We start from the raw sequence: 27,717 nt of genomic DNA, 5'->3' as shown, positions 1-27,717 counted from the left end.
CACATCTCCCGACATGCAGTGTTGTTGAGAGGCTTGGCTGGTGTCTAGTAAGTTCTCAGCTAAGCACCTCACATCTAGCAAGCGCACAGTACAGAGGAAGCTTTGATCATGTCTGATGTTTTCTGATCTTCCCTTCTACTTTATTTGTAACCGTCTGGTACCTGTATTTCATTGTAGGTATTGCCTCACACACATTTTGGGAGTAGGCAATGAAAAACAATAAAGAAATCTGGTTCATAGTTCTTTCCCCGTATTTCCTCCCAATGATCCCCGTATTCTAGTTAGAAACCCAATCAGAAGCAGCTGGAGAGGGTGGATTTTTATTTCTTCTTAAAAAAAATAAATAAAATGAATACACGGGCTGGAATTTCCTTCCCTTCTCTCATTCTCCCCCTTAAAAAGAAGCAAACACTGTGAGAGTCCTTAAGATAGAGAGGCAGAGAGCAGGCCACCTGGACCCACGCCGGAAGGAGAAGCAGCTTGACACACGAGGGGCCGGAGCGAGGCCTGGCGGGGGGAGCGCAGCCTGCCCGACCGTGGCCGCTAGCGGGGGTGATCTATCGTCAGCGGGGATGGACCTTCCGGGATCTCCCCAGAGCCCTCACAGCTCAGTCTTCACCTTGTGCATCAGATCCTTCTGGTCAATCTTGTCTAGGTCCTGGTACCAGCGGTTGTAGGCCAGCAGGGCCACGTTCTTGGCAGCCACGGCCATCACCTCCACGGAGCTGGCCGCCCACTCCAGGGCATTGAGGTGGAAGAGCTGGTCGTGCAGGGCGAAGCGCGGGAGGCCGGTGTGGGAGCCGTACAGGGGGTGGGCCTGCCACTCGGCCGTCTGCACCGAGTAATAGGAGCGGAAGAGGGTCTTCAGCTGGGACCGGAGGAGGGGTTTGGGGGACTGCACTCGCCAAACGGCTGCCTCCTGCGGCTGCTTCCGCCGGAAGTTGGCCGAGATGTTGACGGGACAGATGTTGTCCAGGGCACAGAAGAAGTTGGGGAAATCCGTGGTGAGGATGCTGGCAAAGGGGAAAAGCTTAGGGTCGGGGAAACCAAAGTAGGAAGAGTTGAGGTAGCCATGGACCAAGGAGACGACGGTGGGCTGGAAAGGGCCCTGGACGGCATCAATGGGCGGGTCGAAGCCTTCGAAGCTGATGGTGCTGCTGCTGTTGTCCAGGTGCAGGGGGGTGGCGATGACCACTATGTCATAGAAGTCAGAGCCATTGCCCACCTCGTTCTCATACTCGACGTAGTACAAGGGTTTCCCTTCTGGAAGGAGACAGAATAGAGCACAAAAGTCGATCTATTTCTCGGTTTCTACCCACTGATCTCCCCCTGGGGCCTAGTGCTGAGGGGATGAGACTCCCGTGCACCTGGGCTGTCCAGATGGTGGGTCCTGGGCTTTCCATGCCGGTGTGGCTGCAGGGTGAGCACTGGACTGGGAGTCAGGAGACCTGAGCTTTGGCTCTAGCTCTGCTGTGGACTAGCTGGAGGAACCTGGGCAAGGCTGTGGCTCGAAGTCCTCCGTGGTCAAACGAACTGGGCTAGATGAAGGCGAGTCTCAGCTTTCTGGCTCTGACATCTGACTCAGGACGACAGTGCCCTCTGGCGTCACTCGGCAGTGCCGGGGCTTTCCACGGGTTTGTTGGAACCGCTCCCCCGCAGATCAAAGACCAGGGCTTAGGGGCAGAGTGGTGGAGGTGAGCACGGGTCTAGGAATGGAGTGGCCACACCCCGTGCTCTGCTCACTCACCTGTCTGTTGCAGGGTCACAGTGGTCACTGTGGCATGGATCACATTGGCCTTGGTGAGCTTCAGCAGACCGGAACAAACCAGCTTGTTGCCTCCCTCCACAGACCACAGGCTGCCCTGGGCCCCAGCGAGCGACATGGCTCCTAGGCAGAGCGGGGGAGAGCGGCCAGTGGGTTCTCAGAACCACTGGGCTGTGTGGCTGGAGAGTCCAGCACCATCCTGCCCGCTGAGCCCTCCCTCTCAGGCCCGACTTCCCCAACACGGACAATGAGAGGCAACACACACCCACAAATACAACAAACTTTACAATGCTATGAAGTCAAAATATGCTCAGGACAAGAGCCAGCTATAAAAGGCCACAGATTGTAAGATTCTGTTTACACAGATCACCCAGAAGGGGCAAATCCACAGAAACGCAGAGTGGATCTGTGGTTGCCCAGGGTTAGACGGCAGGGGGTTACTGGAGAAGTGATGGCCACGGTTATGGGATTTTCTGGAGGCCACGAGAATATTCCAAAATTGACTGGGATGATGGCTACACCACTCAAAACCATTGAATTTTTCACTTTAAATAGGTGGATTGGGGGCACCCGGCTGGTTCAGTCGGTGACTGAACTCTTGATCTCGGGGTTGTGAGTTCGAGCCCCACGTGGGGTGTAGCGATTACTTAAAAATAAAACCTTAAAAAAAAAATAAAGGGGCGAATTGTGTGGTATATGAATTGTATCTTGAAGGATACACACAAGTACTGGAAGAGGGAGCAGGACAGCCTCGTTGAGGGGACACTTGGCAGGACCTGAAGGCTGGGAGGGAGGTAACCATGCCAACAGCCAGAGGAACAGCAGCCCGGCTGTGGGAGGTACTTGCTAAATACAAACCTTTTCATTCATTTAGCCAACAAAAATGGGCTGAGTGCCTCCAATGGTCCAGGCCCTTTTCTAAGTGTTTGGGATACCCAGTAAACAAAGGAGACAGAGCTTCCCGCCCCTGGGAAGCCTACCTCCTAGTGGGGAGAGATGAAAGGAGTAGATTAAATAGGCGGCTAGAAGCTGATGGCCACAGGGTAGGGGGACTGGCCCTGCTGCGGGCAGGAGTGGGGTGGCAGGGTAGCTTCCATGAAAAGGAACGTCTGCACAAAGACATGGTGGGGAGCAAGAGTTTACCAGAGAAGAATGTTCCAGGTAGAGGGAGGGCCACCCAAAAGCCCCAAGATAGGGGTGTGTCTGGAACGCTAGAGGCACGAAAAGGAAGCCGGAGTGGTTGGAGCGGGGATGAATGAGCAGGTAGGTGGTGGGGCCCAGGCCAGGCGGTGCCTTGAAGGCCACTGGAAGGGCTCTGGGTTTTACTTGAAGGCAAGCGGGAGTCCTTAACAGAGTTTTACACATAGGACTGACATGATGTGTCTTTTGTTTTAAAAGGATCCTGCAGCTGATGTATGGAGAAGAGCCCGCAGGGGGAAGGGGGCAGGAGGGCGGGGAGAGTGACCTGGCGGGAGACCTGTAGTAATCCAGGTCAGGGAGGAAATGGCGGTGGGAAGCAGCCAGACCCTGGGTATATGCGGAAGGCAAAGCAGATGAGATTTCTTGACATACCATGTGGTGGATATGAGAGAAAGAACGAGTCAAGGTTTTGGCTGGAGCCACACAGAGGAGCTACTACCAACCAAGCTGGGAAGACCGCAGGGGAGGCGGGCTTGAGGGGAAGGGTCAGGCGTTCAGGTCTGGCCACGCTGAGTGCCCGCCAGGCCTCCCAGTGGAGGCACCTGGTGAATGTGCAGTCCTGGAGGGAGGTCTGGGCTGGAGGTCATGCTCGGGAGCCAGCGGGTGGAAGCGTGAGTGGTCGAGAAGAGGACCATGAACCTGAACCTTCCATGTCAGCAGCCTAGGAGGAGGGATGGACCCAGCCTGCGCAGGGCACGTCGTGCACATGCCCCCTGGCCCCAGTAACGAGCTGGGGAGAGGAGACGCGCTGACGGAGGAATACCCGGGGGCTCCGAGGCCCCAGTGGGGCAGTTCCTGAAACTCAGTGGTCGAAACACACTGGACCTTAGATCTCAGCTTTCCTTTCGCCATCTGAGAAGTGGGGTGAACACTATCTCCTGCCAGCCTGGAGGACTGACGGCCAGAATCAAATAGGGTTGAGGCAATAAGGTGCTTAGGCAACCAGGCCTGGTAAAAGTGAGGTTATTACGGGGAGCCCAGCCCCTTCCAGGTGCTGTGGGCCAGGGGAAGGGCAGGAGGCAGGCCGAGGGCCAGAGGCTCACCGGCAAAGGCAGGCATCGCCGCGGACTGGCCGTAGCTGGCCCGCAGGACTGCAGAGACGACGTCGTCGATGAAGCGCTGAGTGACGCCCACCTGGAGCAGGGACTCGGCCACGGAGCGCTGGGTCATGTTGACGAAGGCAGACTCGCCCAGTGAGTAGAGCAGCTCCTCCACGCCTGAGAAGGCGTAACCATGGGCCTGGTACTTATAGATCCTGGAAGACACGCAGAGGAGCCCTTGTGCCGAAAGGCCTTCTGGCTGACCGCCCACTGCTGGCTCACTGCACCCGAGAGCCCCAGCAGGGACCTGCCCTTCCTCTCCATGTAGGGGGGAGAGAAGGCTGATTACTCGGCCCGTTTGCTGACTCTGACGGTCCTTTCCCAGCCACAGTGACAGTGCAGAGGGTGGGGCGGATACCCTGGAATCCCACTAGACCTGGCTTCACATCACGGCTCTGCTAAATGACGACTCCGGCACCCCTGTGAGGGCACAGCCCACTTCTCACTTGGGGGGCGACTGCCGGGCAGTGTGGGCCACAGCCCCCCCCCCCCCCCCCCCAGACGCTGCCTGCAGCGGCTTTGGCTCTGCGCTGGCTTCTGGGGCCACACTGGACCCGATGGCGCCTGTCTCATGCCAACGTGCTCTGTGCTAGCCCAGACTGGCCTCCCGTCCGGCTCCATCCAACAGGCTCTCACGTAGCCCCGAGCTCCCGTCTCGTCCCTCCACATCTCCCCCCCTCCTGGTCTCAGGGACTAGCGGTTGCTGGGACTCATCTGCTGGTACTGGTCCTCGAAACGCTGCCTCTGCCTGGGCTGCTTTGTAACCGTGTTGACTCTGATCGTCAATGGGACATCCAGACAGAGTTCCTCTCCCGCGAAAGAAAAAACTCAGCGTTGTCAGTTTGGGTAAAATTGACGGGGGAGAGAAACAGAAGAAATAAGAGGGGTAAGGACATAACCTTTGGGGGACACCTGGAAAATATAAGAAGTGCCATGAAGGGCGTAGCTGAGGAGGTGGGGAAAGTGGAGGAGGCCAGGGGGCCACCGTGAATGACCACATCTGGGCAAGGAGGCGGGGAGGACATACAGGGGAGAGCTGGGGTGCCAACCGGCAAGTGGGTGAACTGTGGGAAGTGGACAGAGTGACACTGGACCACTTGTCCTCATTATCTGAAGGGGCCGGGGAGGAGACCGGGACCCAGGGAGGAGGGAAGTGGTGAAAAAAGGAGGCTGTTCTAGATGGGGAAACTGGGGGACAGCAGGGCTTGTAAGTGGGTGGCCCACAGGCTGCGTGAGGCCTATACATGCTTCATTTCGCTTATTTATAAGATGAATTGGTTGCATGTACTGAAAAACCAGATTTCACACATAACTCTGGGTTTCTAGCTTCTTCCAAAAAACTGGAAGATCTCGCCACATGAGGTCAGCATTGCCACGCGGCCACAGCTGGCTGCCCCCTTCAGTGGGGCCTTGCTCCTCAGGGCACCTGCTCCCTCCTCTTCTCTGCCCCCTCTCTATTGCACTCATTCACATCCCCGGTGCGCCCCCTGCAGGTGGCTGTATTTGCAACCCAGGCTCTTAGTTCATCATCAGTTCAGCGGAGGGAAGGAACACCAGAGACCCATCCCTGCACTGTGCGGGGCTCTCACATGCGCGCAAGGAAGTCCCTTTTCCTTCTCGACAATTTACAGTCCAGCTGGGTCCCTCCCCGTCTCTCTTCCTCCCTCCCTCCAGAAGGCCTTGCCTGCAGCCTGCCCCGCCGTACCTCATGAACTTCTCCATGACCTCCTCCACCCACATCTGCAGCCTCAGGAAGCTGATGCCGTAGTGCCACCAGAGGCGGAAGAGGTTCAGCAGGTACCAGTCCGTCTCTTCCAGCACGAAGTGCTCCCCGCTGAAGATGGCGCTCCTGCCCACCACCTCTCGCCGGTGCCTCAGCCCTGAGGGAGACAGGGAGGAGCCCCTCAGGTCCCTCTCACGGGGCCCCCAAGGAGATCTAGCGGTGCCTGAAGCAAAACGCAGGGTCCTCCTGAAGGATGCAAACGGACGGGCTCCATTAAAGGGAATATGAACGCTACAGTTTGTTCATCTCTGCTGCTTGTTTAAAACAGTGAACGAGGGGCGCCTGGGTGGCTCAGTCGGTGAAGCGTCCGACTTCGGCTCAGGTCACGATCTCGCGGTCCGTGAGTTCGAGCCCCCGTCTGAGTGCTGACAGCTCAGAGCCTGGAGCCCGCTTTGGATTCTGTGTCTCCCTCTCTCTCTGCCCCTCCCCCGTTTGTGCTCTGTCTCTCTCTGTCTCAAAAATAAATAAACATTAAAAAATAAATAAATAAAACAGTAAATGAATGCACTGGGCTGGCTAGTCAATAAAGACGTGACAATGTAAATAATATGTCAGTTCAGTTTTTTTTTTTTTTTTCCCACAGGGATCCACTCAGTCATGAGGGAGGGAAATTCAGATGTCATCCCGGAATGTCCAGGGGCTGGACAGCTGCAGGGCTTGCTGTCGGACGGTGGTCTTGGACACCAAGACCGCCTGGAAGGACTCATGGCTCCTTGCAAGCTTCCACATGCTACAGCTCACAGAGCCCTGAGACTTAAGCATCTCACTTTATCCTCTCTCAGCCTGGGAAGAGGCAGAACAGGTGACAGCATCCCAGTTAAAGATGCAGAAACCGAGGCTTAGAGGTTATAGACCTACCCCAAGCTGCAGGTTTTTGTACATTTCCCTCCTACTCCTGTCCCCGAGCCACTAAGTTCCCCCATCCCAAGGGCAACATTCCTTCAGCATCCTGCCAGAGATATTTTCTGCAAACGCTCATACGTGTATATATCTAGGGGGTTCTTCCTCCTCCCACCCCCACCCTCCACACACTGCTCTGCACCATCCTGACGTACTGTGTCTTGTAGATTGTTCTATACTTGGGCATAAAGGACTTCCTCAATCTGCCTGCTGAACAGTCTGCTGGCTACTTAATATTTACTCTCAGACCCCAGTGGGTGGGCACGTGGGATATTTTCAACCGTTTGCTACTACAAACAACACTGTAATGAATAACCCTGTGTGCATGCCATTTAGCACATCTTCAAGTATACCTGCAGGATCCCTTCTGAGAAGCCGAGTTTGTGCGTCCAACCGTGTATGTCTTTGTGGCTTTGCTACATGCTGCTGGGGTTGAATCCAGCTCTCTTACTCATTAGCTGCGGGGCCCCAGCCAAGGTGTAGACACCCTCTGAGCCTCCGTTTCCTCAGGAGATACAACCCCGGTCTTGCAGGAGGGAGGACTGGAGGTGAGGTAATGCCTACACACCGCCTAGAAGGATGTTGGGTACCTGGCAAGCACACAGCATGTGGAAGCCATTAAGATTATGGCTATTGAGAGGCAGCAAATTGAAAGGGAAGGAAACTGGCCCGGGAGTCCAACCTGTGCTCTAATCCGGGCTCTGCAACTAACTCACCGCGTAACCTCAGGCAAGTGCCTTCCCCTCCCTGGTCTCAGCTGCTCCATCTGTAAAATGAGGAGACTGGGCTATGTGACCTTCTGGCCTTGACCTTCGGGGCGATCTGGAAAGAGCCCAAAGGGTGCCGCCAGCCTCGGGCGCTGTGTGCTGGAGCCCCGGGATGGTGCACTCACCCAGCTGCTTGACGAAGTCCTGCATGTGCAGGCTCAGGGAGTGGAAGGAGGCGGCCCCGCTCTCATAGTGCTGCTTGTTGACTGAGATGGTGGCCAGGCGGCCGCCCACGGTCCCCTTCTCGAACACGTCGATCTGCACCCGGGGGCCGAAGTGCTGCTGGAGGAAATGGGCCACGGCAGAGCCCCCGATCCCGGCCCCCACCACGGCTGTCAGCAGGCCCGGGAGACAGACGAGGGGAGAGACAGAGAGCAAGGCCATGAGGATACAGGTGCCACCCTCGCGGCCTCCTGGGTGGTGGCTCCCAGGCCCTTGCGTTTCATCAGCTTATGCCATCTCAAAAAGGAAATCTGCAGGCTAGTGTTTAGTAAAGCTATCAAAAAAGAGCAAAGGACAACCTGAAAACTGTCACCTAGTAACCCTCCTTTTGTCATGAAAGGGACACCTTGGCAGCACAAAGAGCAGGAAAGAAATCTCAAAATTCTGGAGGATCATTTAAAGAGAATACATTTAATTTTACACAAACTCGTTATATTGTCCCCGTTTTTATTTCACTATGAATTGGTGAAAACTTGGTCACTGACAGGTACTGTTAGGTTAGAACAGTGTTTGGAAACTCAACCCAGGGGTCGGCAAACTACAGCCCATGGGCCAAATCCAGGCCCACGCCTGTTTTTGCAAATAAAGTTTTATCAGAACACAGCCACACTCTCTGTAGTGAGTCTATGGCTGCTTTTATGCTATGGCGGCAGGCCTAAACTATTTATTCTCTGGCCCTTTCCTGAAGACGTCAGCCAACGACTGGTCTAATGCAACCTACCACCTGGCACTTAAATCTCTTTTACATCTGTGTTTGCCAAGACTGGAATACACCCTGTGACGGGTTGCTCACTACCATGCCGGGCACTCTATACCAGTCTGGAGTCTTGCTCCAAAGTTTCGGCTCTGGGGTCTTTCTGGATCTTATCATCCGCTGTCTTTCCTATGCCTCCTGCCTTCCTGCTATTTCTAAACTTGGTTCATATGCCATGAGTGTTCTCATCCGAGTCACTGATAAAAACGTTTCACTGGCAATGTGGGCTCTGAGGTGCTCCTAGGAACCATGGTCCAGGCAGATCCTAATCTCGATGCTAATACTGAATAGCACGGTGCAAAGCCAGCAGAGCAGCTGTGAAGCTATGGCACTGGATAGCCACACTACCCACATTGTTTGCCCACCACGTATCTGAGACACAGGTTCCGTCTCATATGACAGTTGTGGAACTCAGTCCAAAAAGAAAGTGAGACAAATCTGGTGTGATCTGTCCTCACTAGACCCGTGTTGGACCCATGACGGACCACCAGCTCCTGTCAAGAAGGCAAAACTACAGGATTCTTTATGATCTGGCCTCCACGGCCTTACTCCCCGCCCCACCACCCAACACTCCACCTTCTTGTCTGCCTTGACTTGCCTGTCTCACACTTGTGCTTTTGCCTGTGCTGCTCAGGAATGCTGTCATCTTTCACCTTGCTGCTTCTGTGGCCCCCGCCTGTAATTGTAGCTTGGCTTGCCGGGCTCACCGCAGACAAGTCAGGTGTCACTCCCACATATCCCTGCAGCACATGTTCCTACCCTGGGGCTCGCCCTTACACACTATCCTCCACTCTCCTCGTTTAAGGACTGGGCGTGGCTCACTATGCCCCCAGATCCTGGCAGGTGGTAAAGCTAAGGATTTGCTGCATCTTGAAAAAAACAAACCACTTCCTCCTTTCCAGTGTTGACAAAGACATTTTCAAGAATGCCCTTAACCTTTACAAAGCGGTGTGCTCCCTTCCCCTCCATTTGCGACGGAGTCCCAGATTACCCATTTTTCAGAGGAACTACTCTCACGAGGCTTGGAAGCTGCCCATAGGGCTACAGGGAAGTGGAAGAGCTCACCCCATCGAGAACCAGCTCATCCAACCCCCACAACCTGACGCCCACTCTCTAGTCCATGATAAGATGTGCTGGGGCACAAGCGAATCAAGCAAGGCTTTTGTCCTCCTGAGCTCATGCAGGGAGTGGGCAGACAGACTCATGGACAATGAGCTAGGACAACGTGTGACCAAGTGAAGCAACAGGGTTCCAGGGAATCCTGAAGAGGAAGCAGTGAATTCTGCCTGAGGATATGGAGACCAGGCTCCACAGGGGAAATAACGTTTGGACAGTCGTTTGCCAGGCAGCAGAAACACTCTCCACAGCGACATGGGCATGTGGAACTGGGGGGGGGGGGGGGGTCGGGGGTGAGGCGTTTAAAAGGTCCAAAGCCACACTGAGGTATTCAGATTTGACCTCCCAGCAGTCCGAGGGTAAAGCCCTCCTCACAGGAAGTTTCCTCATTCTCGTGTGTAGAGTCCAAATCACCAAGGGCGAAGTCAAGCTTTTGTCAGACAGCTAAGGACAGTCAAAAAAGCTATGGGGCATCTTGGCATTGCCCAGTGTCCTGCCCTGGGTGACCTCTGGGGCCAGGTGGGCAGGGCCAGCTGGAAAGACTCAGCAAACTCTGCTGCCCACTTTTGAGAGATGGGGGAAGGCCCCGCACCTCCAGAGACGTCCTGCCTGACTTCCCCATCTTTTGAAGCCTGGCTCAAAATCCACCTTCTCTAACCCCTCTAGCTCTCAGGATTTCTCTCTCCCTGGAAAGCCCTAAACTCTCAGTGCTGGCAGGCTTGTCTGTCTTACCTCTTCATGGCCTGAGCTGTGGTTTTGTAATCCAAAGGAGCCTTAGCCCTATCCTGGCCCAGTAAGTCTGTGGTGCTCCCGCGGGACATGCTTCCCTGCCAACAAGGGTACAGAGAGGGCAGCTTCGTGGAGTAGGGCTCTGTCCCCACCCCCCCACCCCCCCAGAAGCCTAGCATCTCTGCCCGTGGGAATTTTATATGTGAGGGAGCTTGAACATCTTTGGGAGTCATGTAGAGTTAAAGTGACAACTGTGACAAGAAATAAACTGCAAACAAATAGGGAACTCGAGCCAGTGATATGCACGATGGGAGTATTTAGCATGGTGCCCCGATGTCCGCGATTTATTTTGAAATGCATCAAGATGTAGGACCCGTTAAGGGGCGGGTGATAATTAGGTAATGATGCAAGTACAGTAGCAGTTTGCTACTGGCAGAATCTTGGTGGCGAGCACACAGATGATCACTGTATATCCAGTTATTTCAACTTTGCCCATGTTCGAAAATTTTCAAAATGAAACATTGTAATAAAAACCAAGATGACTGCTGTTAAAAGTTCTTCCCTGTCGTCCAACAGATCTATCTCCACTAGAGCTACCACGGGCTCGGTCTCCTATTCTCCCTGAGGTTTTGGCTTAGATGTTACTCCTAGGAAGCCTCCAGAGGCCTCCCAGAGGCCTGAAGGGGTGGGTGGAAATGCTCTCCCTCTCAGGGTACCTTCTCGGCCTTACCACCGACTTCCCTGTATTGCGCCGTCTCTCCTCCAGACAGGAGCTACGGAGCACTGTGCCTGCTACACTGACGGCCCTCAATAAGCCTTCATTCATGAATGACATCACCCAGACCGAGTCCTCTCTGTCATCCATCGGGGCACCTGGCAAAGAGCCAGGTCCACCGTAGATGCTTAATGTCCGTGGACCTTCTGGTGAGATCTGTGGCCAGTCCTGCCCCGAGCCTCTTTTCCAGCCCCAGGCAGGCGTCGCCACATGCCCACGCCACCCGGGATCAGCACCTTGCCCGCCGGTCCCCTTCCTCGCCCACTCTCAGTCCCTCGCCTCTTCCCCAGCCAGCTCCTCTCCGGAAGACCCCTCCCTCGCCCAGTTTCCCTCCCCTTCCCCCACCCGGCAGCTCCCTGCTGCGATCCCTTTTCCCTCGCAGCCCTCCCCCGCGCAGCCCCCCACCCTGTCCTTCCCGCACCGATTTTGCTGGGCCGGGCATCTCCGCCTGTGGCGGCGGCGGCCAGGAGCGCGGCCAGCGCGGCGAGGAGCCGGGCAGCGCGGGCCATGGCGGGCGGCGATCCGGGCTGCACGCCGGGGTTCGGTTGCTCGCGGGTTGGCGCTGGGCTCGCCGCCCCGCCCCGGCGCCCCACTGGCTGTTCCGCCTTCAGCCCGCCGGTCACAGCCTCTCATTGGGCGAGCGGCCGTCTTTCTCCAGCAAGAGGCCCTCATTAGCTGTATCCCTCTCGGGCAGGCTCTGTCATTAGCAGCTTCCCCGTCCCGCCTCCTCGATGCGGCTTCCTCATTGGCTGGCTCGTCCTGCCCACGCGCAGGTGTGCGCGCTTCGACCGTACAGCATCAGGACCGGGGCCCCACTGCGGGGGACCCTGACGGGAGGGAGACCCGAAGCTCTGACCGCCTCGGTTCAAGCCCAGCCGCTGCGAGTTACTAGCTCTCTAACGTGCCTTCTCTGTGTCTCATTCGGTTTCCCTGCTCTGCCTTTCTAAGTGGTTGTGACAATCACGTGAGATAAGGGACGTGATCCCGCTCGGCAGTGTCTGCAAGTGCAGCAAATTGCTGACAAGGCGTGCAGCCATGGTGGCCAGGCGCTACCCGCTGCATGCGTGGAAACGAGCCAGATGCTTTCGAGGCTGCTGTTACCGACGTGTATTTGCAGTTTCTACATACGGTTTGTATCTCTGCCTTCTACTTAAACAAAGGCGCGGGGGCGCCTGGGTGGTTTGTTCTGTTGAGCGACCGACTTCAGCTCAAGTCATGATCTCCTGGCTCCTGAGTTAAGACCCCTGTTGGGCCCAGTGCAGACAGCTCAGAGCCTGGAATCTGCTTTGGATTCTGTGACCCGCCCCTCCCCTGTTAATGCTCTGTCTCTGTCTCTCTCTCAAAAAAGAAATATTTTAAAAAATTAAAAAAAAAAAAAAAAAAAGGGAAAGATTTCATCCAGTCTCTTCTCAGGGGGAGGAAAGGTAGTAAGGAAGGATAAGCTCCCATTTTCACCCTCTAAGAAAACAAGAGCAGCGCAGCGTGGTTAGTACTTTTCACCGTGAAGGGCAGATTCCTCTAGCAGAAAATAAAGTTGGGAATGAGTTTCATGACAAATAAGGAAAACCCATATTTATCCAGTCAGATTATGGCTAAAAGAAGAAACTGAAAGGATTCAGAGAATAGTAAAAGAGCATATGGCTGGGATTCTAAGTCGGCTTTGTGAGTCTCAACAAGGCCAAACTGGATTACTAGTCAAGTGGTAGATGAACAAACATGCGTTTCTCATAATCTTAAAAAAAAAATCTTTTTGGCAATGCTATTTCAGAAAGGAAAACTTTTTTTTAAGTTTATTGATTTCTGAGAGAGAGAGCGAGCGTGATCTAGGGAGGTGCAGAGGGAGGCAGAATCCCAAGCAGCAATGCAGTGCTTGAATTCATGGAACGGTGAGATCATGACCTGAGCTGAAACCAAGTTGGATGCTTAACCTACTGAGCCCCCAGGTGTCCCCCCTGCCCAATGCAAAACTTTTTAAGTTAATTCCCAGTGACTCAAGATATTCCCTTAAATTTTTTGTTAAACAGCATTCATCAATCACTCTGTGACAAAGTTCTCTTAAGTGCTGACTTAATCTGATTCTTGTAGTTTTTGATAGGTGTGAGAAGTGAGATGATTCATTTTCAGAAATACCAAATAAAAGCTGTGCTATCTAGTTAACATAGGTTTACAACCTATCGTAAATATGCATGACTCCCCCCCCCCCTCAAACCCTTAGACACTTCACTTCCTGGTTCTTCTTCCTCTCTCTTTTTTGTGGGCTTATTTTCACAGGCTTTGCCATGAGCATGTGCAGAAGAACTGAAATCTTTTCATCACCTCAAAGAATGTACATTTGTTCCAGTCAGACTACTTGTTGCCTTACATGGGCATAAGCCACTTCCGGTAAGGCTGTAGTGCCCAGCCAATGAGGAACCAGGGGAGGGACTTGCAGGCTAGGAGATAAATTGCCTGCTGTAACCGCCGGGAGTGTGCCTCTCCCTCAGACACCCGCTCATGCAGGAACGTTCATTAAAGCCTTAAAGCCTCGCTTCACTGTGCTCCGAGACTCGGTGTCCCCGCTTTGATTGGGGCAGTGGGCTTATTTCTCACAGTAGGGTAAATTTTATTAACTTTAAATTTCAACTTTTTTTTTTTCCAAAAAAAGTTCTCACATATTTATTACTGAACCAATCTATTGGTGCAGAAGCATAGGAACAGAGAAAAATCATTTTCCAAATAAAACATGTCTATTGTTCAGGTAGTAGAGAAGTTTGCAGTGATAGGATATGAGCAAATGACATTCATGCAGCATAAATATGTATGCCATCTCACATGGGATTTTTTTAGAGACCCAGTGTGGTTCTTTAATGTCTCCTCCTGGAGTTGTGTATTTTATTACCAGTTTTCATCCAAATCCACTAGAGAATGGAAGATTCTGCTGTTGTTCCTTGGCCAGGAATCACTTGATACTGAAAGTCTCGTGAGAAGACATGGTGAGAACAGTCAATCGCACACACACTGCGATGGTGGACAAAAGGAGAGAGGAGCTAAAATTCAACACTTAAAAAAAATTTTTTTTTCTTAATGTTTACTTGTTTTTGAGAGACAGAGTAGGAGTGGGGGAGGGGTAGAGAGCCAGAGACACAGAATCCGAAGCAGGCTCCAGGCTCCCAGCTGTCAGCACAGAGCCTGACATGGGGCTGGAACCCACAAGCCATGAGAACATGACCTGAGCTTAAGTGGGATCCCTAACTGAGCCACCCAGGTACCGCTAAAATTCAACTTCTTACTCTACTTTGCTTTTAATTTTAAGGTCTTTGTGAACTCTAGAAACTTTAGCTGTGTTTTCTCCTATTAGCAAGTTCTTTCCATCCTACAACAAACCCATTGATAATGGGTGAGCACACCGAAGTTGTGGGACAAGTTCAAAAGAGCTGTAAAAGCAAGGAGGGAGAATTCTGGTGGCCGAGGTGCAAAACTAGTGAGGCTGGAAGTGAAGCTGGGAGACTCTATCAATTACCTATTACTGCATAACAAACTGCCCCAAAACTTAGTGGCTAAAAGTAACAATCACTTACTTTGGCCATAAATCTGCGCTTGGGCAGGACTCCAATCAGCTCATCTCTGTTCCATGTGGTATCAGATGGAGCTGCTCCACTAGGGGCTGGAGGATCCACTTTCAAAATGGCTCCCCAAGAGGCCTGGCAAGACGGTGTTGGCTATCAGCTGAAAGCTCAGCTAGGGCCCGTTCCACTTCACAAGCCCTTCAGTTTGCTCTTAAGTTGATGGCTGAGCTCTAAGAGTGAAGGGCCACTCAGTTAGGCCAGGTATGTGGAAACCAGTTGAGCAGATGTATGGACAAAGCCAGGTAGAGCTTGGCAAGAACTCGTGGAAGCTGAAAGTCAGAATGAGGCCACATGTTAGTAACTTGGTCGGGAGGATCAGAAGCCTAGCAAGTGAAGCGGCCGAAGCAGATAATACAATTAGAACCAAGAAACAAGCATAAGAAAATAAGGCAATGACAGAGAGGAAGGCAGAAGCAGGAGTCCAGATCTAAGAAATACGGAGAAATCAGAATGAAGCAAGGCAAGGAGGCAGGGAAACAGGTAAGACTTCAACCCCAAGGCAGGGTGTGTGATGCCTGCATCTCACTGCATGCACATAGCTGGGCTGCTGTGAGATCTCAAGGAACCTCGACCGTGCATCACCAAGATGGGTCTACAATCAATGCAGTGGCCATAATGTCAACATTTAGACAGACAAACATACTAAACACATGATCTGCGGTTACATCAACTCAGGTTTTATTGAAGTTGCTTCTGAATATCCCTATTTAATTTGCTTTAGTGTTCAAGACCCTTTCTTCACTTATCAAATCCTTTGCCATGAAAGAGCACCAATTAATTTATCGGTATCAAACTGATTCCCTTATGGCCGTGAAGAAAATCTGTAAAAGATCTGTAGACTGTTAGACTGTATGTACTAAAACACCAAGATCCCCTCTTCAAGTGAGCCAAAGCTTCCTTACACAACTGCAGGCCTACAATGTCTTTTCGCTTTCGCGTCAAGATGAAAATAATAAGAGCACTGACACAATTTTCTTGCTCCTTGTCTGAAAGTGTGGATTTATGTTAAAAAAAAAAACAACAGAAAAAAATGAAGCTGGCAGGAAAATAAGTCACTGTGATTGATTAAACTACAATTTTTTATAGAAAAGCATCACTTAAACAGCCTTCCCTTTTCCTTAGACTTTAGGGCAGCTATAAAAACAGAGGCAAAACCACATATATAATAAAAAGTAATAAAAATAAATATTTGAGGGCCTACTGTATAGACAGTTTACACATTTCATCCAATCCTCACAGTACTGCGAGAGAATTGTAATCATTGTACAAACGAGGAAGCAGGCTCTGGAGGGTGAGATGACTGGGGCCCAAGGTGACACAGACTGGGCTGGGATTTACATTCAAGTCAATGCCTACAGAGCCCCTGCTCGCTTATGCTGTTCTGGCTCCCAAAAGCCCAACTTTTTGAGATTCTTACTGTTATAGCCCCATCTTCTAAATTTACACTTTTAAGTCTGCGTAACTACTAACAAAAAAATCTAAAATTCTCCTCAATCTACTTGCTAAAACGGGAGGTTGCAAGGAATATTAGAAAACTCTTGAAGTACTTGGAACATTCCATACCTAAAATTATGGTGATTCTAAATCACTGATAAATGACAGCTCGTAACTCATGAAAACCTAGGTAATTGTCATCGGCTCCTTTTCTTGTCACCGTCGGTCAATCTCAAAGGAATGAAGGCAAAAAAATCCAGTTCTTATTGTGAACTCTGATGCTCATTAAGTTTACAGTACGTACTTAGTGGAAATCAGAAAGCGGTTCTGGTTTTAAAAATCTTATACCAGTCTTTTGTTTGCTTCTTAAAAGCATGTACTTGTGTTTTTTTGTTTTTTTTTTTTTATTTAAGTGTCTAATTCTGGTGGAGATGGCAGGACCCATTGGGGGATGGTTTTATTGATATGTGTGGAGTGTGCTAGAACCATCTATGATGTCTAAGAGGATAACTTTTACCACTCCACGGAATGGGGTCCTAAAGTTCTAGAAATGGATTTACTTTATGGGTAACTGACGTAAAAACCTGAACCCATGCAATCTGGACCTCCAACGACATTTGCTTGCTGGGGACACACTTGCACGTTCATTACAGAACTGTTGCAGCTTAAATGATTAAAGTTAGTATCTAGTTATTCCTTATTCAAGTCCTCACAGAAATTCAGTTTACTGGTTTTAGACATTTTTGAGTCCAGTTCTTAAAAGATGTCTTCATTCTTAAGAAGCTGAAAGGGTGAGATGAGATCATCATTAAGGCCTCTTCTAACATCACAAATCCATAACTGACCTCCTTTCTAAAGTCTGATTCATAGGTCATTCATTCACTTATTTACTGACCAAATCTTTTACAGAGCACCAGGTATAAGACTAGAAAAAACAACCAAACAAACAAAACCACACAGTCTCACTAACTCCAGCTAGATATTAATACATGTGACATAAGACAAACAAAAACTAGAAAACAAAGTTTATCAGTGTGAGAGAGGTAGTGATTTGTGAGTACCAAAAAAAAAAAAAAAAAAAAAAAAAAAATCAGCATAACTAAATGAAATGAGAAATTGTAGGAACCTATTTTTGTCCTGACCACCTCCCTGCATAATCTAATAAAGGATGATAAAGCAAATTTGACGAAGTGGAAGATTTAAGGGCTAGTGGAGAGAAAAGCTGTAGGTAAATTACTTATATAGACCAACTTGGATCATTGGCTATGGGTGCTGCTTCAGTTACCCTGAAATGATTATATACCCAGGGAGGCTGAAAATCTGAAGGTAACTCAGCAAAGACAGCACAACGTTTCTTGGTCATACTTGCCTGAAAGGGACCTCGTATCTTGAATTTCTTGATACTCCTTGCCTTCCAAGTCTTGCCTTGCCCTTAATTAGCCCTTGTAAACGGGAACTGGAAAGGGACAATGAGTGTGAATATGGCCCACCTGGTGGGGACTACAAGGACAAAAGGTGGCTAAAAGAAAAATAACAAGGGGAAGTCCTAAAAAAAACCACAAAACTATGTGTATAAAAATCAACCCAAACGATCTAAATTCATGTAACTCTATGAAGCTTTAGCATCTAAGTACCCAGACGTTGAATCAATCCCTACCATCTCCTTTTCCCACGAAATAACAGATCCTATATAATTCCTGTTACAGAGACCATTAGAAAGAAACATTTAGCTGAAAATACATAAACATATCCTCGTTTCCATCTTTTAAAAAGATTTTCAATTGACAGTCATCAGAGTACCAATTTTAAAATAATTTCCTTAAACAGATTTGGACAAAGGCCACAGGATCACTTGTCACATTGTTCAAATGCCCAATGGCAAGACTTCTGATGAGACCACATAGGTCACATTAAATCCGTAGAGTATTTTAGAAATAAAGCCAATATGACTAAATCCAAAACAGATCACATGAAGTACCTCATGTACAATACAAACCTAGTTTAATAAATAAAGGAAACACAGGTGACTGTACTCTGGGAGAACATCCAGTTCCTCACGGTCCTTTCATAGTCTTCTCTGAGACTCCACGGCCACTTCCACCTGGGCAAGTCTAATGGTGCGGCCATGAAGCTTGTAGCCATCTTGCCTTACTAATGCCACGGTGCCGGGCTGTACCCCAACGCCAGCGGGCACGTGACAGATGAGTTCATGCTCATGAGGGTCGTATTTGTCACCGATGGGTGTCATCTTCTCTAGGCCATGTTTTGCAAACACACTTTTCAGCTTTGCTTCTAAAAGTGATAACCCTCGGAAGATCTTCTCCAGAGTGAGCTTCTGGTCCCCGGGCTCTGTTTCTTCAGAAATGTACTCTGTAGTCTTCTCCAAAATGTCTGCCACCTCTACCAAGTCCTTACAGAAACTCTGAATTCCTAGAGAAACCACACACTTTTATTGTTTGTGAGGAAATCACTTTGCTTTTGGGGGTGGGGTATGGGTAAGGCCCACATAAGGGCTAGCCTACTGGGCACCCCAGAAGTAGGAAGATTGCCACACAGGACTCAGGGATCAACAATTACCACCTGAACCCAACTGACAAACCAGTGTTTCTCTGGGAAGGCACATGACCGGGAAGCCTACCAGGAAATGGGGAAGATGGTTAGAATCCAAGACCTAGGTAAGACTACACACGGGAAGATCAGAAATCTGTCTTTTAAAAACCTGGTCAATGCTTCTTGTATTTTTGTTGCTATTCACCTTTAATATTGAGTTATGTACATTTTGAAAATTCTCATGTCTCAATTTTGCTAAGGCATGCATTCTCAATAGGGATAAGACATGAGTATGGGCAGGGGGCAATAATACAAAAATTATTTGATAAGACCATGCTAAGGGAGATTCAAGAATGGTTGAGAATTGGCTAAATGAGCAGGAAAGTAAGATACTCCGTAGGTGAGGTGAGTCTTCAACTGCCTGCTACGAAGTTACGTATACTTGCTGGAGATGGGCCATGAAACTTGCTTAACCTTTTCAGTCACAAAAACTGTTCTGAAACTAAACTCAGTTGTTGAGAAATCTCATTATTCCCAATGCCGCATCTTGATTTTTCTTACAGAAATGATAAGGAATGTCATCATTACAGGTATCTATCATAACGCAAAGTAATGGTAAGGGTGAAAGACTCCGTTCTGGTTTTAATCCAGGGGCAGTTTTAAGGCCATGTGTCATAACAGATAGCCAGTTTAACTGTACTCAGAGATAAAAAGGAAGCTCAGCCACAGGGAAGCAATAAAAGAGATGACAGAGAAGAGATTCCCCAGACTTACTGCCTAGATTCTAGAAGAATAACTGACAGAGGTAAGGATTCTATCTTTAACTTCTGGGTGACAGAGATTCACTATAGTATCTTGAGCAAAACAAGTATAAAATGATTCAAATTAGTCTAATAATAACATACGAAATGGATCTGGGGTGCTGGGGGCATGACAGATGGGCAGGAAGAGAAGATACAAGAAACAGGAGAGCCAAGTGAAGGAATCAGCTGGTGTGACCCGGTCTGGAGTAGGAGGAGGTGAAGGAGAGGAAAAGGGTAAAACCAGGAGGCATTTCCAGGGAACCAGACTTGGTGTGATCAGAGTACCACAAGATACCTCCCTCACCTCCATCAGGGATGGCAGCCGTAAATATTAATGGCTATTAATGAAATCAGTTGAAAAGGTAGAAGAGATTAGCCGAAGGCTTGAAAAGTATGCCGATTAGATCAGAACACCAATGAGAAAAGAATGTCTCATAAAGATCAACCAGGGGTATCCAAAGCATGCCCTATTAAAAGAAGACATACACTCTAATAGAATTTTGAAAGCTCTAAGCTTCTGGGCTGACTGTACATTAACATGGTACAAAGAACCCCAACTCCTGTTCAATCAAGTTGTAAGCATTTGGGGAAATAGAAGCCCAGGTTCTCTTGTTTATATAGTGTGGGGTCCAAACTCCGATTCTATTCTCATTATTGTTACTTCAAAAGGAAGTTGGTGTCTGCATCATTTCTTGCGGGTGGGGGAGAATCTTTATGATCTGTTTAAGAGAAGGTGAGTTATTGAGACAAAGCAATCCCTGGAAGGAGTCATCATGCTGTGTTCCATACTAAAAGCTTTCTACTGTGTTTCTACCTCCAGACTTCCTGAGCAATCTTCAATTTTTCTAATATTCCTGGCCACTAGGAGGAAATGATCCAGGCAAATGACTTATGTGGCAGGCATAGTGCTAGACACATTTTGCGCCATAAGTTAATAGATTACCAAACTATTTTATGGTTTAGCTAAATATTTGCTTGTTCCTAGGAACCTTATCAAGTCTTGAGGAAACTGATGGAAGTCCGTTCCAAACTCATCACAGCCTGACTTCTGGTAAGACAACTTACCCTGCACCCCTCAAGCAGGCAAGAAGTCTTCCCCAGGTACCACAGTTGGTTTATTTGCTACAGAAATTCCTACAGAAATTGCTCAAAGTCAGCAAACTTTTCCTATTAAGGGCCATATATAAATATTTTAGGCTTTGTGGGACAAGACGGAAAAAACCCAAGGATCTTATGTAGGTGATCATTTAACTAAAGAGACAATAAATTCCCCCAATTTTTAACAATGAAATTCAGAACTATATTTATTGACTAATAGGTCGCAGGCTTGGCCTATAGGCTGTAGTTTGCTAAGCCCTGTCCCGACAGTTGGAAATAAGACACTAAAACGTGGATGAAATTATCAGTGATACAATCTGGGGGTCAGTCCTTAGCTAATACTCAAAGCCTTGAAACGTGATGTCCATAGCACTGAATGAGAAGCAGAAGGCTATGCCAAAGCACTAGGGTTTGAATAGGGGAATGAATGGACAGGACAGGAATGAAGCGAATCCTATGCACAAACAGCAGATAAATGAAGAGAACAGGAGGTAATGTGATACAGGGGAATGAATAATAGACTGGGGGTCAGGAGACAATGGACTCATGCCTCTATCTGTCACCAATTAATTTTTTTCAGCTCACCTATAAGAGAAGATTGTACTAGAAAGAACCCAAGGGCCCCTCAAGCACCTTTATTCTATGTGCAGTGAAAGTACAATGGTCTGTATGAAATTGTGAGCCTGTCAAGTAATCACAGATTTGCCCTCTACTAACACTTTCATGAACATATCTGGAACAAGATGTTGTGTGTTCAGAGAAATACTTCTGAAAGACTTTATTTTTTATATTTTTTAAATGTGCAGCCTTCATATGGATATATTTTTAAGATTTTATTTTTAAATTTTTTTTTTTCAACGTTTTTTATTTATTTTTGGACAGAGAGAGACAGAGCATGAACGGGGGAGGGGCAGAGAGAGAGGGAGACACAGAATCGGAAACAGGCTCCAGGCTCCGAGCCATCAGCCCAGAGCCTGACGCGGGGCTCGAACTCACGGACCGCGAGATCGTGACCTGGCTGAAGTCGGACGCTTAACCGACTGCGCCACCCAGGCGCCCCAAGATTTTATTTTTAAATAATCTCTGTACCCAATGTGGGGCTCGAACTTACAACCCCAAAATTAAAAGCTGCATGCTACACTGACTGAGCCAGCCAGGTGCCTCTGACTTAAGAAAAAAAAAATTTTTTTAATGTTTGTTTATTTTTGAGAGACAGAGCAGGAGTGGGGGAGGGGCAGAGACAGAAGGAGACACAGAATCCGAAGCAGGCTCCAGGCTCTGAGCTGTCAGCACAGAGCCCGATGTGAGGCTCGAACCCACAAACAGTGAGATCATGACCTGAGATCATGACCTGAGCTGAAGTCGGATGCTTAACTGACTGAGCCACCCAGGAGCCCCAAGAAAGACTTTAAATTGGACCAAAAAACCTTTTTCAGTCATCAGTGAAAAAACAGATGTAATCTAGCATAACTTCCAGAGTTAATCTGCTTCCATACGTCTTTGAGTTATTTTATAACTTAGTAAGTTGTAAATACTAATGGTAAGGCAAATGGTTATTGCCCATAGTAGTGAAAACTGGTGGAGATACAGTTGATTACTGCTCTATGGATCTAGAGTGATTTTGCTTCTATCAAGAAAATTTTAATATGCCTGATTACTCATGCATCTTGCTCTTTGGATTCTCCTCTGAACATCTTAATGATTCACTTCTTCATTAACGAGTTAAACAGAATTGAATGTAGAAGGCCCAGGATGTTACCCGTACGTGCTTGAAAAATAAAATAACAAAGGTTTTGGTCAAAACAAAAGCAAGCATTATTGTAGCAAATGGTTCACATGGCAACATTCCCAATAAACATTCCAGAAAGCATATGGCAAGGGGGCAAGAGCAGGGTAGGGACTGGTTTAGGATGCAGCTGTGTTTTTTACTATGTTCAGTTTGCAAAACTGCTAGTAAGCATCCTTAAACTAAAAAGGCATTTGAATTTTTATCGTGAATAAATCTCTCACCAAATATCTTGGCATCTTCTACACATCTCTGGGTTCGCCGCCTTATGTTTTCACCATCAGCTACAGCCCTCTGGTATCTCATCTGAACACCAAAAGCAAAGTGAAAATGATCAGAAAACATGCTTGCTGGTGGAAAAGAGTGTTTTTGCTACCTTTACAACCTTCACCCTTGTGACAGATTTTTATTAAAAAAATGAGGAACTGTAGGAATCTTAGATCAACTACTCCAAATCCCCAGCCAAGGCAGGAAGCTACTCTCTTGTGTTTGTGTTTATTTCTTTATTTTGAGAGAGAGACAGAGAGACAGAATCCTAAGCAGGCTCCGTGCTATCAGTGTACAGCCTGACTCGGGGCTCAATCTCACAAACCGTGAGATCATGACCCGAGCCAAAATAAGTCAGGCACTCAACCAACTGAGGCAACCAGGCACCCCAGGAACCTACTCTTTATAGCAGCCCTGACAGACTGTCATTTAGCCTCCTATTCTGAACACTTGCTTTTCAAGCTCATTATCTTGAGAGAAAGCTTCCCTTTTCACACTCAGCCAATACTGCCACCCTCTTTCATTCATTGAACTGAACTCTAGGACAACGGTATGTTTAGCAACTTTAATTTCTTCCTCTTTCATTCTTACAATCTTTGATTCCTTTAATTGCTCTCCTAAGACCTGCTTTCCTACCTCCTCACTATTCTGGGTAGTCTTGCTTTGGAACTACTCTAATTATCACCCTCAAAGTGTGTTTGTCAACCCAGTACCGGGAGAGTATACCAGATGCAGTCTGATCGGCAGAGTAAAATGATAAGCGACGTCATTCATTCAACAAATATCTATTGAGTTTTACTACACGCCAGGCACTGTACCTCCTCTGAAGCTACAACATTAGGTATCTACGTACTGTGACACAACAGGTTTTTAAATGACTATAGACTATTTTGCCTAACATACCTAGCAAGAGGGTGGAGGTGGGGTGAGAGGTAAAGAGCCAATCAGAGGAAATTTAATTGAAAACACTGACATGAAAACTTTATGCAGATATTAAACCAGAGAGAGGATGTGAAGAACAGATAAAATCTACTCACTGTTAAGTCCTGGACTTCTTTCTCCAGTTTCACAGCTTTAAGCTTTAAGGCTCGTTCTGCAAGAGAGGGCCCAAGGTCATCGGGAGGGTCCTCAGAACTGCAGTCCTCTCCAGCAGTTCTCTGGGTGGCAGTGCTGAAAGGATGCAGCCATCCCCTAAAGGGGGAGGGAGGTGGCACATGATGAAAAAATGCTATCACAAAAAGCCAAAGTGCCCTCAGTCAGTCCCTCTGCGATAGCTTATAAAGGGCTAACTAGGGGGCGCCTGGGTGGCTCAGCTGGTTAAGCATCTGACTTTGGCTCAGGTCATGATCTCATGGTTTGTGGGTTCGAGCCCTGCATCAGGCTCTGTGCTGACAGCTTGGAGCCTGGAGCCTGCTTTGGATTCTGTGTCTCCCTCTCTCTGCCTCTCTGCCCCTCCCCCCACCCCCTCCCCCCGCCCTGCCCTGCCACTCGGTCTCTCTCTCAAAAATAAAGAAACATTAAAATAAATAAATAAAGGGCTTACTAAGTCGGGTTTTATTTTCATCTCACAGAGTGTGAGAGAAATAGTATTATCACCTCAACTGTATCAATGAGAAAACTGACGTTCAGAGAGGCTTATGACTTGCTTAAGATCACACAGCTAGTATTCAGCTGAACCACGGTACTGAACACAAGGCAGCAGAAATAGCCAGAAGTGGGGACACAAAACTCAGCAAGAGAAAACCAAGTTCTAATACCCAGAACCAGCAGGGCAATATCAGAAGCAGGAATTCAAAACACAAAGCCATACATTTCTGATTCAATCCTTCATTTCACAAATGGGGAAAATTAAGCCTAGTAAAGGGACTGTGTCAAACTGGAGTTAGGCCTAGAATTCTAAAGCTTTCTTGACCACAAGTGCTTAAGTAAGGCTTTTATGGAAGAAAACCTGTGTTAGGGGAAATTCTGAGTTGGGAACCCACTTCTCTGTAAAATCACGTCAATTAAATACTTATAAAACACTACACATTCCAGTGGGTGCACTAAAAACAGGTGAATAAAACAGATCTTTGTATTCAATCATGTTTGTAATCTGGAATTTGGTACAGCTCAAATGTCTGACATACAGTTGTTTACAAAGAAAGACATTTAGAGCAGGGGCTACTTTATAAATCTTGGATTGTAGCAGTTCTGCCTCCTCCTTCAAGGAAGTTTCCATTACACCTCCTGGATGCTCATAATTTGACTTGAAGTAAAATCATCAATAAAATTCAACCCATGAGCACAGAGGTCTTTAAAACAAACAGTTTACGTATATAAACTGGCATATAATGAAGGGCAGTCACTGGGGTGACATCCACGCAAAGATTTAAAGGGGGAAAAGGAGTTTGCGTCAAGAAAGGGAGAGGGAACATTCAGTATAAAAGCTATGGGCAAGATGACTTTTATGTTCCAGACTTTCCTTCCAGGCCAGGACTGGGCTCTGCTATTACAATCTGGTGTCAGATTATATATGGTTTCTCCATTTTTGGTTCAGAAAATATGATCACCATAGATCTGGGGCAAATCACACAGGGTGAAATACCTCCTTTCTCCTAACTCCCTAACAAACCTACATTTATCCAATTGAAATTAGGTCAAAATACTCCCAGGGCCAGTTTAAAGAGAAAATGGCCAAAAAAAAGAGAGAGAGAGAGAGAGAGAATATGGCCAAAGCCCAAGTCTGAAGAGGAGAGTTGAGGCTGATCCCCTCAATTCCTCCTGCTTCAGAAACGGAGGGGAAATTTTATCAGAAGGAAACTTTCTTCTTCTGGCCAGTACCTACATCACAAACTGCCAAAAAGACTTAAAAAAAAAAAAAAAAAAAAAAAAAAGCCGGAAACCTTGAATTCAACCTCACACCCGGGTGCTAGGGCAGGGTGCTAGCTAGGTCAGGTGTGTTAAGATAAAAAGGTGACAAATAGTTATGTGAAATTCCCGGAGACCCCGCGGCTTAATTTACACTTCAGGAAGTCCAACCTTACCCATCCCCCAATTCACTCTTTTTTATTCTTTCTCAGGAAGAAACACTTAAACACGGAATCGTTCCTGAGAATTAACGCTGCTCACTAATTAAAAGAGCAGATTCTAGAGCCCTGAATCTGGGGCTGGGTTCCACAATTATGGAGTGTTTGAGTTTGGATAAGTTACTCAACTTTTCTAAACCTCAGTTTTCTCGATTGAACGGGAGAATAAAAAGAACTACCCATAGAGTTCTACAATCAGCATGACAAGTGATCGATAAAAGGTGCCGCAGCCGATGGTGAAAAGCAGCAGCAAGTGGAACTTCATAGACTCCGGGGAGCAGGTGGAAGGGCCGATTGGAGAGGCCAAGTCCAACGCCCTCCTTTTACCGACAGGTAAAGTGTAGCCGGGATAATAGGGAAGGGACTGGCCCAGAGGCGCACAGGGAGTCAACGGGGAGAATTCCAATTTAACAGCGGACACTCTGGCTGGGGAGGTTGGGAGTAAAGGCCGGGAAAGGTACAACCCCAATTCAATCGACGCTCGGGGCTGAAGAGTTCCCACCTCTGAGGAAAGTGACCTCCGCTCTTCCCACCTTCCTTGGCCTGGCAAGAGGGCGCGACTGTGTGCCTCAGTTTCCTTCTCTGTAGAATGGGGCCGTGAGCGCCCGATCGGAGCAGCCGAGAAGCTTGGTGGATCAGCTCGCGCCCTTCCAGCCCACAACCGTCCTTCCAGCTCGCTCGTCTCGCACTACCCTCAACCCTCCACTCGCGGCCTGCTTCGCTTACCTGCCTTCGGACGCGGCACTCGAGGCCAGGAGGCGCTGCACCAGCCGCCGGACCGCCCACACTGACCGCGCGGCCATATTCCCGAACCCGGCTGACGGAGGCAGCGCAAGCGCACTTGCTCCAAATGACGAGATGAGCTAGATGCCACTCTTCCCGGCAGCCTTCGCGGGCTCTCCCGGCCCAGGGTCCGGGTCGCGAACGCCACACTTCCGGCTGTCTTTGCGCGCCGTGCTCGTGTCCATCCGGCGTCCCCGACGGAACGCGACACTTCCGGTCCCCCGCGCGTGGGGCGCGTAGGGTGGGTTCCTGTTGTAGGACTCAGGCTCCGTGTTCGTCGAGAAATCCGCCGGGAACACGGGGGAATCTCAGCTGTACCCTCAAGGGGCTTACGTAAAGTTGTAAACAATAAACGAAGGCAAACGCATTAAGTCAAAATATGACCGGTGTTTAAAGGTGAGGGGCGTGGTGTCACGGAAGCCTGGAACATGATGTGGCCGAGTGTGGGCAGTTGCCCCCAGAGGGAAAAATAGTTGAATTGAAAGCTGAAGGATGCGTAGATGCAAAGAGGAGGAAGGTGGTTCAGGTAGAGGTAAACAGCTTTTGCAAAGACCCAGTCAATAGGGAGAGAACATTGCGAGTAACCGCTGAAATATTGGAGGGAAGAGGGGCAACAGAGCACGATTAGCGGAACAGATAACGCGAGGGATTTAAAAAATTGGAGCCCGACTCCCGCATCACTCTTACTGCTTTCTCCCCTTCCAATTCCCTTGTTTTCTGACTTTATTATGTTTTTAAAATGCGTTTTCTCATTTCCCTTCGCTAGAATGTGAGCTCCGTTAGGGCAGAGATTATCTTGTCTATTTCCAATGAACGGTGGAACAGTGTCCTGGTGTAGTTCAAAATTTTTTTGTTGAATGTGAACTTGAGTCTTACTCTGATTGCAGTGGGGACATGTTACAAAACCTTTACATGTGTAACGGGTGACCTTGACTCCCGTATGACAGATTGCTGGATCTAAGCAGAGAAGTAGGGAGACAAGCTGTTGGACTAGTCCATTCAAGGGAAGGCTGTATTTTGTCCTGGGGACTCCTTAATAGACCTTTGTAACCACCCTATCTGAAGTAGCTACTCTTTTAGGTGTGTTGGGCACGTTTTTGTTTCCATATTAGTATTTCATTTGTTTTCTTTCTGTTCTCCCAACTAGAGTTTGAGCTTCATGAGGGTCCACAGCTGTGATTTCTGACATCTGTCTAATACAGTAGGTGTACATGG

At 48.5% G+C, this 27,717-nt stretch overlaps 2 protein-coding genes across 4 annotated transcripts; both read right to left on the bottom strand.

The window, feature by feature from the left end:
• Positions 1–304: 304 nt before the first annotated feature.
• Positions 305–11,685, bottom strand: PCYOX1L (prenylcysteine oxidase 1 like). Its single transcript, XM_058719741.1, has 6 exons — positions 11,533–11,685; positions 7,641–7,847; positions 5,771–5,945; positions 4,009–4,220; positions 1,748–1,888; positions 305–1,263 (listed from the first exon to the last, which is right to left on the bottom strand). Exons 1-6 carry the CDS (start codon positions 11,618–11,620, stop codon positions 602–604), a joined length of 1,485 nt encoding a protein of 494 aa, XP_058575724.1. The 5' UTR covers positions 11,621–11,685; the 3' UTR covers positions 305–601.
• A 2,032-nt stretch (positions 11,686–13,717) lies between these two features.
• GRPEL2 (GrpE like 2, mitochondrial) lies at positions 13,718–26,581 on the bottom strand. Of its 3 annotated transcripts, XR_009258829.1 has the most exons (6): positions 26,446–26,581; positions 23,692–23,845; positions 22,612–22,693; positions 18,147–18,580; positions 14,669–14,985; positions 13,718–14,108 (listed from the first exon to the last, which is right to left on the bottom strand). XR_009258829.1 is itself a non-coding variant. In XM_058719735.1 (4 exons), exons 1-4 carry the CDS (start codon positions 26,520–26,522, stop codon positions 18,216–18,218), a joined length of 678 nt encoding a protein of 225 aa, XP_058575718.1. In that variant the 5' UTR covers positions 26,523–26,581; the 3' UTR covers positions 15,373–18,215. The 3 variants fall into 3 exon arrangements, 1 of the variants encoding a protein (XP_058575718.1); XR_009258828.1 differs by lacking the exon at positions 13,718–14,108 and having other exon boundaries at positions 14,115–14,985; XM_058719735.1 differs by lacking the exons at positions 13,718–14,108; positions 14,669–14,985 and having other exon boundaries at positions 15,373–18,580.
• Between the last annotated feature and the right edge of the window lie 1,136 nt (positions 26,582–27,717).

The sequence above is a fragment of the Neofelis nebulosa genome, chromosome 1 (assembly GCF_028018385.1).
Source record: "Neofelis nebulosa isolate mNeoNeb1 chromosome 1, mNeoNeb1.pri, whole genome shotgun sequence".
Lineage (NCBI taxonomy): Eukaryota > Metazoa > Chordata > Mammalia > Carnivora > Felidae > Neofelis > Neofelis nebulosa.
The sequence above is the reverse complement of the archived record's forward strand: the minus strand, read 5'-3'. Positions and strand labels throughout refer to the sequence as shown.

Excerpts from the sequence above, each read along its gene's own strand:
- PCYOX1L (XM_058719741.1), bottom strand. The coding sequence starts at position 11,620 with ATGGCCCGCGCTGCCCGGCTCCTCGCCGCGCTGGCCGCGCTCCTGGCC. Across the intron at positions 4,221-5,770 it reads GTCATGGAGAAGTTCATGAG|GATCTATAAGTACCAGGCCC; the intron begins GTACGGCGGGGC and ends CGTGTCTTCCAG. Across the intron at positions 1,889-4,008 it reads GGCGATGCCTGCCTTTGCCG|GAGCCATGTCGCTCGCTGGG; the intron begins GTGAGCCTCTGG and ends CGCTCTGCCTAG.
- GRPEL2 (XM_058719735.1), bottom strand. The coding sequence starts at position 26,522 with ATGGCCGCGCGGTCAGTGTGGGCGGTCCGGCGGCTGGTGCAGCGCCTC. Across the intron at positions 22,694-23,691 it reads AAGAAGTCCAGGACTTAACA|ATGAGATACCAGAGGGCTGT; the intron begins GTGAGTAGATTT and ends TTTGGTGTTCAG. Across the intron at positions 18,581-22,611 it reads AGAAGATGCCAAGATATTTG|GAATTCAGAGTTTCTGTAAG; the intron begins GTGAGAGATTTA and ends TGGTTTCTCTAG.